The sequence below is a fragment of the Marmota monax genome, unplaced genomic scaffold, assembly GCF_021218885.2.
Source record: "Marmota monax isolate L192 unplaced genomic scaffold, Marmota_monax_Labrador192_F-V1.1 WCK01_AAM20220418_F8-fsc00036, whole genome shotgun sequence".
Taxonomy (NCBI): domain Eukaryota; kingdom Metazoa; phylum Chordata; class Mammalia; order Rodentia; family Sciuridae; genus Marmota; species Marmota monax.
The window spans coordinates 3967740-3982128 of record NW_026694491.1 but is presented as its reverse complement, the minus strand read 5'-3'; the positions used below and the strand labels follow the sequence as shown (position 1 = coordinate 3982128).

The window sequence follows — 14389 nt, the reverse complement described above, 5'->3', positions numbered from 1 at the left end:
ATAATAATGCCATTGGCTATTCTGGGTCTCTTATTTTTCCAGATGAATTTCATGATTGCTTTCTCTATTTCTATGAGGCATGTCATTGGGATTTGGATTGGAATTGCATTGAACCTGTATAGTGCTTTTGGCAGTATGATCATTTTGACAATATTAATTCTGCCTATCCAAGAACAAGGGAGATATTTCCATCTTCTAAGGTCTTCTTTAATTTCTTTCTTTAGCGTTCTGTAGTTTTTCACTGTCCAGTCTTTCACTTCTTTCATTGATTCCAAGTATTTTTTTTTTTTTGAGGCTATTGTAAATGGGGTGGTTTTCCTAGTTTCTCTTTCTGAGGATTTGTCACTGATGTACAGAAATGCCTTGATTTATGGGTGTTGATTTCATATCCTGTTCCTCTGCTGAATTCATTTATTAGTTCTAGAAGTTTTCTGGTGGAATGTTTTGGGTCTTCTAGGTACAGAATCATATCATCAGCAAATAGTGATAATTTCACTTCTTCTTTTCCTACATACTGAAATGATAAGTCATAACTTCTGTCTTCAAAGTTATAACTGATAAACAAAGGGAAATGGGTTGCATAACTTATATACGGAGAAATAATTTACATATTCTATAGGGATTTGGTAGGTGTAATGAATGACAGAGGAAATGATACTGATACTTATAAAGCAAGGGGGAAAATGGTGTCTATGGAAATATTCGGAATACAATTCATTAATATAAAGAAATACTTCTTAGAGGTGTCATTTACCTTCATGAAAATTTTCAAATGGGCATTTATGTGCTTGATAAACATGTGTTTATTTATATACACAAAAACATATACAAAGGTACACTTATATATTTTTAAATTGTTACCTCCATGGAGATTCGTCTATGTATACGATTTCTGAGACAAACACCTGTAGGTGACTGGACTTCATCAGATGATGTTCCAGAAGCTTGGTCACTCTCACCATCTGATCCCATTTTTAGATTTTCATGAACAATATCTACATCAGAAAATGAGACAATATTTACCTTAAAGAAGATATTTTATCCTACTATATAATTAATTATCATTACTGGTCAAATATAGACAACCAACATACAAAAAATCAGAACATTAAGGTCTTTTACAGTAAGATACATAGGTGTGCAGTTAAGAGATCAAAACATTAACTCAAATGTCTTCAAATAGAAATTACTAAGAAATCCTTTTACACTCACAGATTATAAACAATTTATGAAAGAGTTAGCATTCAAGTCATTATCAAGAGCTGAATAACAATTACACACTGGAAATACAATTTAAACTTTTAATGAATAATAGTTACTTAAAAAGAGGACTTTAAAACATGGAACTCAACGGTTTCATGCCAAATTAATATTAGATTTTAGTTTATTTCTGTATTTTTGTCTTGGTAACTCTCAATATTAAGAAAATCCCAATTCATATTCATAAGCAGTTGCAAATGATAATGGAAGATACTTCTATTACAAAGGGATTCTGAAGAAATTTTATGTTGAGATCTGAACAACAATTAACTTGGCAGCAAAAATCAATGTATTGGTAATTGATTCCTAATCTCTTAAAATTTGATACCAGACACATATAAGGTCATAATTCCTTTCTGCTACACTTAAGAAATGTTAAAGAATTTAACCATACCTTCTATTTCCAGAAAAATTTGAAAACTTTCCTTCCTCAAGGAAACGTAAACCAAAATATAATGCTTAAATATGTATAGCTGGGTTTGTAAGAATGTATAGGTAATACCCAGGAAACAAATTTTAAAAAGAGAGAAATAAAATTCAAAAATTCTCAAGCATAAACTGTCATTTTCTTGGTAGGGGCTGCTGAGACTGGTAAGAAAGTGCTTGTGTTTAGGTGCACATTGGGATAAAAATGTAAAGCCCTGGGTATCTAAGCTGCATTTGACCTCCCAGAAACACTCAACTCTTGTGAAAAAACTACAAAGAAAAGTTTCGTAATCTCATATTATGAATAAAAACTATCTGACTCAATCAAGAAAGCACGTCATTAGCAAACAAGTATAATTCAAACACAATTGCTGGTGGGTATTTTTGATTCCATCAAGACAAAAGTAAAACAATGAAGGTTTACGTCAGAACTATACTAATTTGTCAGTGGGATAAGAAATTTCTTTGCTGAATCAGGTAATAATTTTTGAGAATAATTTTTACTTGCTCAATTTTTGTGCCATTCACTCTATTCACTTATCAACAGCTACAGATACAATAAACTTAATTTCATCTGCATTGCTAACATTTTCAACATCACTTTCTTAAATCTAGACCAAGAGTATAGAATAAGAATGGATGTTTCTGTATGGTTCCTGAACTAAAAAATTTTTTTTTGTTTTTATTTGCTTTGTTGCATTTTTAAAGGTTACTAATCAAAGAAAAAGAATATGCAACAGACTACAGTCCACAAAACTTAAAAAACATACAAACAAGCACCTGATTTAGACAATCAACAAACAAACAATAAGCTAAGCCCTAACCTGTAGTGTTTTCTGATTCCCTGGGGCAAACAATTCTCTAAAGCAGACTTCAAGCTGTCAACATGACACTGAATGTGTAACAATGGGGAGAAACTCCACTCACCATTACATAGTATTTTGACTATAAAGCTACAATAGAAGTAACTCTTACAACATAGATAATAGTAAAAAGTGGCAGAATAATTAGAAAGTAATGACTTTTGAGTATTCATTACTTTGTTTTTAAATTTACCTTAATTGCTTATATAATTGAAAATTAATAAGAGCCACGTTTCACAGGCAAAATTGCTAAAAATTTAAGAATCATCTCTCATGAACCAGTGTGAGCTGATTGCAGCACATAACTCTGTAGGGTTACACCTATACAGATAAAGGCTACACACATTACCCATAGATAAAAACTGTAGATTAGTTTATATTCCCAAAATTCATGAAACACATTAGGAAATAATCTGCCATGGCAAGAAATAAAGCAAGCATAACTTGAACTTCAGTAAATAGAATTATCTTATAAAACAATAAGATGTTATGTTTAGGCAGGTGCAATGGCTGCACACCTGTAATCCTAGTGACTCAGGAGGCTAAGGCAGGAGAATTGCGAGTTCAAAGCCAGCCTTAGCAAAATTGAGGCACTAAGCAACTCAGTGAGACCCTGTCTCTAAATAAAATGCAAAATAAGGCTGGGGATGTGGCTCAGTGGTTAAGTGCCCCTGAGTTCAATTCCTGGTACCCCCAAAATATATTTTTTTAAATCGTTATGTTTAAAATGATTTTAAAAATCAAATCCAACATGAATTTTAAAAAGGACACCACCAAAAAAGATCAAGGAAATAGACATAAAATAAACAGAAACTTTCATATATATATTTTTCCTGGATATTTAAAAGGACATAGTAATAAAAGAGTAACAACTTAAGTGATTATTTCATTATTGTAAAAGTCTATGGTGATTATTTCAAGAGTTACTGAGGTATGATTAAGCACCATCCTAAACTGCCATTCATTTTGAAATTTTATATCTCCTTTTTATGGGACTTGTTTACTTCCTGATGGACAGGTGTTCAAATATTACTTCTTTGTAGTGTCAACAATACTCTTTCTAGAACCTTCCCTTTTTCTGCTGTCCTTCCTACATTTAATTTGTTTTTTAACTGGCAAAGAGAAATCAGATAATAAAGGCTGGCTGTCTAAAACCTAAAAAACATACATGTTCTACAATCAGAAAGTTAGATATAATAGATAAATAACAAAATTACCTAATCTGCTTCCATTTCTGGGCATTGCCATGAAGGAGCCAAGGCTTCCTCCAATAACACTGTGGGGTCTCCGCAGTGGGGGTTTCTTGAAAGATCCCGTGTATTGGTGGAGGAAGGAATGCATACTGTGAGATGTTGGAGGCCTGCCATTCTTCACTATAGGCTCTGTGGTTCACGGTATTTGAAAATCATTCCATCATCAGCCCAAGATTCAGGATCACATGAGAAGGATTGAGAAAGCAAAGCAGAAAACAAGAATTGTAACAGAGATCATTACCTTTTTTTTTTATTTTTTATTTTTAGTTGAACATGGACACAATATCTTTGTTTTACTTATTTATTTATTTTATGTGGTGCTGAGGATTTAACAAAGTGCCTCACGTGTGCAAAGCAAGTGCTCTACCACTGAGCCACAACCCCAGCCCCAAAAGATCATTATATTTAACCTCATTTCTATGATCATACACACAAAGCAGTAGAGTTAAAATAATTTCTATGAAAAACTATTTATATAAATATTTAATATTTTAAGTTGTTCTAATAACTTACCTATCCTTTTCTCATTAATAAAAATTGGTTAATAATCATAAAACTACTATAACCATTTTTATCCATTTGCTGATTTCAACATATCTCAAGATTGTTTATATTCCATTCCTCCATGTATTAAGTACCTAGTATGTGCCTTATGTTTAAGCATGCTATAGAATATGGAAGATGTAATCCTGGCCTAAATGAATTTATATCCCTATTGCTAGACATCTAAAAAGGTGTGTCAATTAATGAATTAAACAAAAGTATTTAATATCATCAATACAAAGACTCTGAAATTACTGCCTCAAATTTGGGATTTTTAATATAAAGAATCTTTAAATAGGGCTGGGGTTGTGGCTTAGTGGTAGAGCACTTGCCTAGCATGTGGTTCAATTTTCAGCACCACATATGAATAAATGAATGAAATAAAGGTCAATTAACAATTTAAAAATATCTTTAAAAAAGAATCTTTAAATAATCACAAGTCTATTACCAAGCAGAAATGTTCCTAGAATATAAGACTTAAAAATTATTTAGGCCAGGCACAGTGACGCATGGCTGTAATCCCAGCAGCTCTGGAGGCTGAGGCAAGAGGATCACAAATTCAAAGCTAGCCGCAGCAACTTAACAAGGCTCTAAGTAACTCCAGGAGACCCTGTCTTAAATAAAATATAAAAAAGGACTGGGGATATGGTTCAGTGGTTAAGCACCCCTAGGTTCAATCCCTGGAGCCAAAAATAAAAAAAAAAATTTAGTTATAAATGGCAAAGAATGTGAACAAGACTTTGAAAACCTGTTTCAACGTTTTGAGTATAACCTTAGAACAGAACTGCTGGTTCATATAATAATTTTATACTTAATTTTTTGATAAAATGATATGAATTCATTTTTGACAATTTTTTAAAAGTTAAACATTTTTAAAAATGATGTGCTCAGAATTCTCTATTCTTGCAAGTACTTTAAAAAATATATTCTACACTTGTGTTTAGTGTAAAATAATTTTTTATGCTAACAACAACAACAAACCTAAACTCCATAAGAAAAGAATGTGATGGAAGCAATTATCAGGCAAGATGTAGGATTTCTGTCAAAGCTTTTGGTGAAAGCAAGGGAATAAGCAATATCAGATTGTGGTAGTCCATGATACTGTAATCTCTGCAACCCAAGCTACCAGTAATCTTTACAATGTGTATTAAGATGTCTTCAAGTAAGTCTGGTCAAGAAGAAATTCAACAGAGTTTCTATTTTTTTCTTCTTTATTAACTGTCAAGGTTACTACTGTAAGAAGGAATTTTAATAAGGGAAACAATATATAATACTTTAAAACAATTAAATATTTTAAATATTTCACCAGGTTACAACTAAGTATGTTTTAATAAATGATACTAAAATGTTTCAGAACATATGCAATTAGTCCAAAATATTAACTAGCTCTCAAAGTAGGTTCATTTTCTTTAAGTCATAGCTTTTTTATAAAAGAGGTCTGTCTTGTAGTCAAATACTCATTAAGATATGACCTATCCGGGTGTCATGATGCATGCTTGTAATACCAGTGGCTAGAGAGGCAGAGGCAGGAGGATCAGCTGAGGCAGGAAAATTGTGAATTCAAAGTCAGCCTCAGCAATTTATCAAGGTACTGAGCAACTACGCAAGACCCTTTCTCAAAAAAAAAAAAACATAAAAGGGGCTGGGTATGTGGCTCAGTGTTTAAGCGTTTCTGGGTTCAATCCCTGGAATCCCTGGTACCAAAAACAAACAAACAAACCAGTGCCCTAGTCAGGTGCAGTGGTTCATGTTTATAATCCTTACTACCTGGGCAATTGAAATAGGAGGATCACCAATCCAAGGCCACCAATTTACCAAGACTATTTCAAAATAAAAAGTAAAAAGGGTTGGGTATACAGTCCAATGGTAGAGTAGCCCTGGGTTCAATACCTAATACTACCCTTCCCCCACCCATAAATATGTCCCAGAAACACAAAGATGCATACTGTGCTTATTTTATTCCTAAATATCACTGGCAAACATAATGGCAAGACTCTTCTATCATAAAAATGAACACACTGAGCTGAGAATGGTGGTGCACACCTGTAACCCCAGTGGCTCAGGAGGCTGAGGTAGGAGGATCACAAGTTTAAAGGTAACTTCAGCAATCTAGCAAGGTTCTAAGCAATTTAGCAAGACCCTGTGAGAAAATTTTAAAAAGGACTAGAGATGTTACTCAGTGGTGTCGAAGCACCCCTGGGGGTTCAATCCCTGGTACCAAATAAATAAATAAACAAACAAACAAAAACCCCCAAACACACTGGATTTAATTAATACCAAGAATACAATGGATTTCTTGAAGAAAATTAGGATTTTGCTTCAGGTATCTAGCTGATATTGTCTTATAAAAAATAGATTATAAAATACATTTTGGGATTTGATCCAAAGGCAAAATTTTCTCCTCCTATATGTAACTATATCCCAGTTATTATTTTAAATTTCCTAATAGCCCCTCTTCTGTCCCACTTTAAAAACAAAAAGTAGATATCAAGAAAGTCTCAGTAGAACCTAGGAGATCTGGGAGAACAGATACAATGTTATAGACTTTGAAGCAAAGAAATCTAGGTTGTAAAGTACTGGCTCTGCCAACAAGATAGGTATCCTTGAATAAATAGTGACCTTTCAGAGGAAAAGAAATAAGGTATCTGAAGCCCTGGTAGAATAAATTACTTACCTGGAGTTATCCAACCAAGTGTTTCAGTATATTAAATCCCAACCCATGACTTGTAATTTAAAATGCAGAGCCCTTTCCACTACACCTTTCCCTCTCTTACAACACAAGCATTTACATGTATAATGGGAAGGGTGATGGTGTTCATGTTTTTACCCACTGCCACAAATCTCTAAACAGCAGAATTTCTGCATAGTGAAAGAAGGCTTGCCAGAGAGTCTGCATATCATGACACACTGGTAGCCATTCGTGTAAGCTCCTTTCTGATAATTATAACATTCTTAGGGTTATTTTCATTTGAATTGTAGCCTTGTTCTAAAAATGCCACTGAGTTTACATTTTAATTTATTTACTTTAACAAGCTCTTTATTTTATTATTTAATCTGTGTACTAGTACTTTGAATTAAAAAAGGACTGTCAAAGCATGAAACATTATATGCCTACCTGCTGTATGTGTTCTCAATACTATGGATAGACTCTGTGGTAAACATAAAATTAAAAAACAATAAAATTTACTCATGATGAACCTTATAATGTAGTAGATAATCAATATGCATATAGAATGTTATAAAACTTTAATGAGACCACAAATTTCCAAATCTTCTATAAATTTTTAAGCTGTATTAATTCAGGTTATAAGAATAGCAAAAGTACTTAAATGTTAATATAAAAATAGTTGTTTAACAATTAAGATAATATTATGCAATATATTCTTATTTATGAACTAGTAAAAAACAGAAATGTGGGATGGAATAATTCATTATGGCTTGAGACAGGCAGAATAACAATGTTGGATTGAAAGTGGAATATTCCAGTAAGCAAGCCCAAGAAAGTTATACAATCTTCTGTTTCCTAAAACACCAGGTAATGAGACAGAGAAATAAAAGGACATTATTATGACTTTATCTAGACAGTAACCTGACATCGTTTATGAAGTAATTAAATGGGAGAAGCATCTCCTCCATCCCAAATATTTACCATTATCCTTGCTGCTGTTTTCTTCAATAGTCATTTGTTCAGCTAATTCAGATAATGATTCATCAATAGTCTGGCTTCCTCGAAGAGTGAGGGATAGCCTTCTCTTAAACTTTTTCATTCTATCAATTGAACGTGGCTTGAAAAATCCTGAAAGAATGAACACAAAAGCAAAGTTAACAATATTTTACTGTTCAAGAAAAAAAAAAATTCATTCTGGGTTTACTGGGAATCTTCAAAATAGGAATATAATGAGGAATTTTTTACTTCAGGAAATATCTCAAAGTCCAACCTTTTGTTTAAAAAGATGCATCTACTAATTAATGCCATATTTGTTTGACATCAAAACAAAAGTAGGAATTCTACACAATTAAAATAATTCAAACATAATAATGAAATTTAGAAGGCCTAGAAATTTTCTTAAAATGTACTTTCTAAAATTCAACAATGAAAATATTAATACTATTTTGATTTTTATGTTCTATCCTTGCAAATCACAATCATATAGGAACCAGTCAGCAGATGCCTTCAGAAATAACTAGGGGTTAAGAAAGGTAAAGAGGGAAGGATAAAGAATAACTTTTGACATTTTACTATCTCATTGTCATATATTAGCAAAAATTCTCAAAGTTACCTGGTCCAAGTCAGACAAATAACTAACAATAGAATTAAGACTTAAAAACAGGATTGCAATTGACTTTATCCTCCACATTATAACATCTCTGAAATCAGGATGTATATCACAATTAACAGGATGTCAAAGTGTAATTAAAAGCATTTTTTTCTTTCTTATAGGTACACAAATCAATGATAAAATTCATTGTGGAGTCTTACAATGATGAAACAAGGTACTTGCTGCCAAACCCAATTCTTCAACTATTTACCCATCACTGCTTTTCTGACTTACTATCTGACTTGCAATTAGCAGGTTTACCAGATCACCATTAACGATAACCATTATTCTTAATAAAAGTAAGGGCCTTATAAATGCCTTTATGCTAAAATACATGTTTTACCATCCACCTCTGTTTACCTAATTTCTGTCTGTGTTTTTCTTATTTTCTGATTCTAAGGCTCTATTCTAAATAGCCGAGTTTGCTGAACAGGTGACTTCTGCATAAGATATCAGTTATGTAATAATTTTTGTTTGCTCAGAAGCTGAATGAAGTGTATAAAGTTACAAATTTATAAGTAGTAATAACTTTGTACTTTCCCACCTCAATGTTATATGTTTACTATAGTTTTTAAAATAAACACTACAATAAAAATATACAATCACAAATATTTAAATAGCAAGAATTGCAATTACATTATAATAAAGACTCTTTTCACTCCTAAGTTCTAAAACAGGAGATGGACTTTGGTGAATTATTGGAAAACTTCCATGCCTTAGCTTGGTTTGGTCATAACAACAAAAGGACAAATACATTCTACTGAACATTTTCTATTATTTTATCTTTGAGGTTACTATTCCTCTTTCAACTGTGTCTAACCTGCAATTAAACCTATCTACTGGGTTCTAAATTTTAGGTACTACATTTTTTTTTCAGTTTCAGAACCTCCATTTAATTCTTTTCTATAGATTCCACTTCTCTAATGAAATTCTCACTCTCAGCATGTATTTTCATAACTACTTACTGTGTTTTAATGCCTCCATCTGAACCTCGAAAGTATGTACAATCTGTATCAATACTATTTTGATGCTTTGATCTGTTCCTGTTCTTGATTTTTTTCTCTTGCTCTTGTATATCTAGCAATTTTTTATTGACTGCCAAGCATTATATGTGAATGATTTTATGAAATGCCTATGGGGAAAAAATGTAGAGGTTCTGGATGCCGTTACCTTCCTCCAAAGAGAATTTAATTATTTTCTAACAGTCAGGCAAAGTAGGAGAGCAACGGATCAACTCAGTCCAATCAGAAACAGAGATTGCTTGAGACTGAGTTTTAACACTATAATAAAGATTGACCTGCCTGTGCTTTGTCCTCTTTCTTATGATACAGCCCTTCAACAGATTCCATCTGTAACCCTAAGCCAGAATAACTACCAAAACCTCCATGCAGGGCTGGGGCTGGGGCTGGGGCTGAGTGATAGAGCGTCCGTCTCACCTGCGTGAGGCACTGGGCTCAATTCTCAGCATCATAGAAAAATAAATAAATAAAATAAAGGTATTCTGTCCATCCACAACCTAAAAAACATTTTTTAAAAAAAGCTCCATGCAACTTCTGAAGTTGCTTTTTGCTTATATTTTATGTCCTACTCAGCTTTTATCCTTTTTCTCTACACAGCTTAAGAGAAAACACAGGAGAAACCCCAGTACAGAATGTGTCTGTCTTCCTTCTCTCCTGATTCTTAAACTGACTCAGCAGCTCTACAATACCTTCAAAATGATTTTAATTCCCTAGCACTTCTAGTACTTTCAGCAGAAGCCTTAATCTTCTACAAGTCAGTTCATAGGCAAAAATGGAGGTTTGATGTGGATTTTTAAGACAATATAACACAGGTATTGTTCCAAGCCAGAGGTGGTCAATGAAAGCAAAAGTTGAATCCATGGGTTGGGGCTGAAGCTCAGTGGCAGAGTGCTTGCCTAGCATGTGTGAGGCACTGGGTTCAAGTCTCAGCACCACATAAAATAAATAAATAAAGATACTGTGTCCACCTTCAACTAAAAAAAAAAAGAAGAAGAAGAAGTTGAACCCAGAAAAGAAATCTGTTCAGTGCAGGGATGTCCTAAATGCTATTTCACATCTGACTGTCAACCTTGACAATGATCAATGCAATTCATTTAAACATACTAGATATTCAAGATGAACCAAGCTGTGTCACTCTCATTTACCCTCTTACTTAAGACTTTACACTAGAGAGAGTCCCTCTAGCAAGTCATCAAGCATGATAACTGTGTCAACCCCACTCTTTAAGAAATCTATATTCCCCCAAACTCCGAATAGCTTATAACCACCAACTTTTTAGATAGCAACCTTCTCAAATACAGTCATGTGGTTACTGATGTCTAACCAACTATATAGACAACATTTTGGAATCTGGGAATACAATTTTTTAAAAATTGGGAAAAGCTATTTCAAAAATTTTCAAAACTGGAACCTGCCTATTGTTCTAGATAACAAATAAGAATAAAATTAACAAAGTATAATTAATATTATTAAAGAATTGATTCACATAATGACCAATTATATTTAGATTCAGTATAAATTATACAATAAGAGTGTAACTACTTGAAACAGCAGCCAAAAGCCAAATGTGACTAATAAGCACCTGAAAAATGGTTAGTCCAAAGTGAGTTCTGCCATAATGTAAAATATATATTAAATTTTAAAGACTTAGTAGGAAAAAAGAATATAAAATAACTCAATAATTGTAATCAAAATCATAGAAAAAGAAAACAAAAATGGTAATTGCTGGGGAAGGAAAAGAATGGGAATTATTGATTATCCGGTATAGAGCTTCAGTTTTATAAGATAAAAAGAATTCTAAGAGATAGATAATAGTGATGCTTGCAAAACAATATGAATTTTTTTCATACTAATGAACTAAACACAAAAATAGTTAAGATAGTACACGTTAAATGTATTTTTAAAAAGCCAAAAATGCTTAGTATTTCACAAAATTGTAACTTTAATTGTTCTACTGATAATGCTGAAAAGATAGTTTAGATATGTTTATATATTTTATATATTTATATAAAATATATAAATATATATTTATGTTTAGATATATGTTTAGATATATTTACATAAAATATATTAATAAATTAAATCCATCTTTAAAAAAACTTTAAAAATATGCCTTCAAAAATTTTTAAATTATATATAGGGTGCACATTATATTTCTATTAAACATGCTTATATAGAGCATCAAGAAGTATTTCTTTGTGGGATACCAAAAAAAAACAAAAAAAAAAAAAACAGGAATGACATAAACTTTAACCTTTGCTTCATGCAGTGTATCTGAACAACGGTATATATTAGGGATTGTTCTATTTATTTATAACTCAGAATAGTTCACATTTATCATCAAAAAGCATAGGAAATTCTGGTCTACAAAATAACTTTTAAAATACTTTCACTATCAGAAATAAGAGACATTTTTAATTCATAAAAGAAAGACAGAAATATTTCATTATAAAAGCTATACCTGACTACAAAATTTTCAAATAAAAGCACATATTCAAAAGGTCCTATTCTTATCTTACATGATCTTTTAAAATAATAATGATTTATAAACAGATGGTAAAGAATTTCATTACCAAAACCAAAACCATTATTAATAAAAAAGTATTTCCAAATGAAAATCACTAAAAATTTTTCTAATTATCTTTAATTAGAATTTATCAACTTTATTTTCATTAGCTCAGAACAAAAACATTCAATGCTAAAATAAAATACTTTTTGTGAAGCAGCTATTTATATTAGTTTTAAGGTTTAATTTTGTTATTTATTATATTTAAAAGGCAATGCTAAATTATTAATTTCCTAAAATAAAAACCCTTCAGAGTTTGAGTTAAAATATTTTATCTAGTTGAATAGGAAAAAATTTTGAGATCAGTAAGAGTCTTTATATATTATTTCTATGCATTAGACAGGTTAATAAGGTAATTTGTGGTGATTTTTTAATTTTAAGTTAGTTTTATGTTTAATTCATGCCACTTACAAAGATAAACGTTTTCACAAGACTGAGTCTGTAGCTCAGTGGTAGAGCGCCTGCCTCACATGTGTGAGGCAGTGGGTTTGATCATCAGCACCACATAAAACTAAATAAATAAAGATATTGTGTCCATCTACAATCTAAAAAATATCTTTTAAAAAAAGATGTTTTCACATTTAAAAATAACATGCTGCAGCCACGTGTGGTGGCGCACACCTGTAATCCCAGTGACTCAGGAGGCTGAGACAGGAGGATCTTGAATTCAAAGCCAGCCTCACCAAAAGCGAGGTGCTAAGCAACTCAGTGAGACCCTGTCTCTAAATAAAATACAAAAGAATAGGCCTGGGGATGTGGTCCAGTGGTTGAGTGCCCCTGAGTTCAATCCCTGGTACCAAAAAAAAAAAAAAAAAAAATTAACATGCTGTAGTTTTAAATGAACCCTGAAGAAAAGCTCCACAATTGTTTTGCTTTAATATTTTAAAGACTTCAACAGACAATAGTATGGCAGTATGTAAAAACATGGTTGTGATTCTGCAATCTGTATACTGGGGAAAATGGTAGTTCATAACCCACTTGAATCAAATGTATGAAATATGATATGTCAAGAGCTATGTAATGTTTTGAACAACTAATAAAAATAAATAAATAAATAAATAAATATTATTTTAAAGACTTAACTACATAGTACTATTATAAATGCTCATATTTTAACATAAATGTCCTTCCCTCTTTCCTTAAGTTTTTATTCATAGCACTTATCTCATATATATATATGATATCCTATGTATATATATATATATATATAAAAATTACATATATATGCATACACCTATATATATCTACACATATGAGAGGTAGGTGTGTGTGCGTATGTGTGCGCACAGAAAGAGCTTTGTGGGTATTTACTGCAAAACAACATTTATGCTCTACTAGATGTCAAAAAACCTCAGCTTTTTTTTTTTTTTTTAACAGCAAGATCAAATTAAAAAACAGTAAAAAGGTGGTAAAGAATACAGGATGACAACCTGTGAGTCATATCCATGTATATATAGATATACATAAAATATAAACATATATTTTTTGTACCAAGAATTGAACCCAGGGGCACTTGATCACTGAGTCACATCCCTAGCCCTATTTAGTATTATATTTGGAGATAGGGTCTCACTGAATTGCTTAGCATCTCACTTGCTGAGCCTGGCTTTGAACTCGCGATCTATCTGCCTCAGCCTCCCAAGCTGCTGGGATTATAGGTGAGTGCCACCATGCCTGGCTAAAAATTTTCATGTTTTTTAATCCTGTTATCCCTGTTTATTTACAAAATATAGATAATCATTCTGGAATGCCAACTGAATTCAGGTAGAAAAAACACATACATAGGCACATATTGTAATTTAAAAAGACAGCTGCCAACACTTCCAAACTATATATATATATCCTCTATATGGATCTTCACCTGCAAAACAGGTGTTTATTTTGGCCCTTTTGGTACTTCCAAAATGAAACCCTTTGTACATAAATTTGTTATATTTAAACTCTCATAAACTCATTTAGTGGTATGTAAATAAATATTCTATTTTATTTCCCACAATGATAAAATTATAATATTGAACATTCTCTAGGACACTTAATTAAGCTAACCATATAGAATAAGGAATAACTGATAAAACTGAGTTTTCTTCACTAGGGACACATCTTTGTTATTTGTATAAAACAAAGTGATTATACAAAACAG

At 31.9% G+C, this 14389-nt stretch overlaps 1 protein-coding gene across 6 annotated transcripts in view; it reads right to left on the bottom strand.

Moving 5' to 3' along the window:
* Nucleotides 1-14389, bottom strand: part of Cdk17 (cyclin dependent kinase 17) — a 102334-nt gene that overhangs the window by 29921 nt on the left and 58024 nt on the right. For 5 of the 6 annotated variants that reach the window (XM_058571289.1, XM_046419263.2, XM_046419261.2 and 2 more), the window contains 3 exons: nucleotides 7995-8141; nucleotides 3767-3931; nucleotides 862-995 (listed from right to left, as the gene is read on the bottom strand). In XM_058571289.1, the coding sequence (XP_058427272.1) occupies nucleotides 862-995; nucleotides 3767-3931; nucleotides 7995-8112 (417 nt within the window). In that variant the 5' untranslated portion in view covers nucleotides 8113-8141. Of the gene's footprint in view, nucleotides 1-861; nucleotides 996-3766; nucleotides 3932-7460; nucleotides 7495-7994; nucleotides 8142-14389 lie in introns of those variants that run through there. The other variant, XM_046419264.2, reaches the window with a different exon arrangement.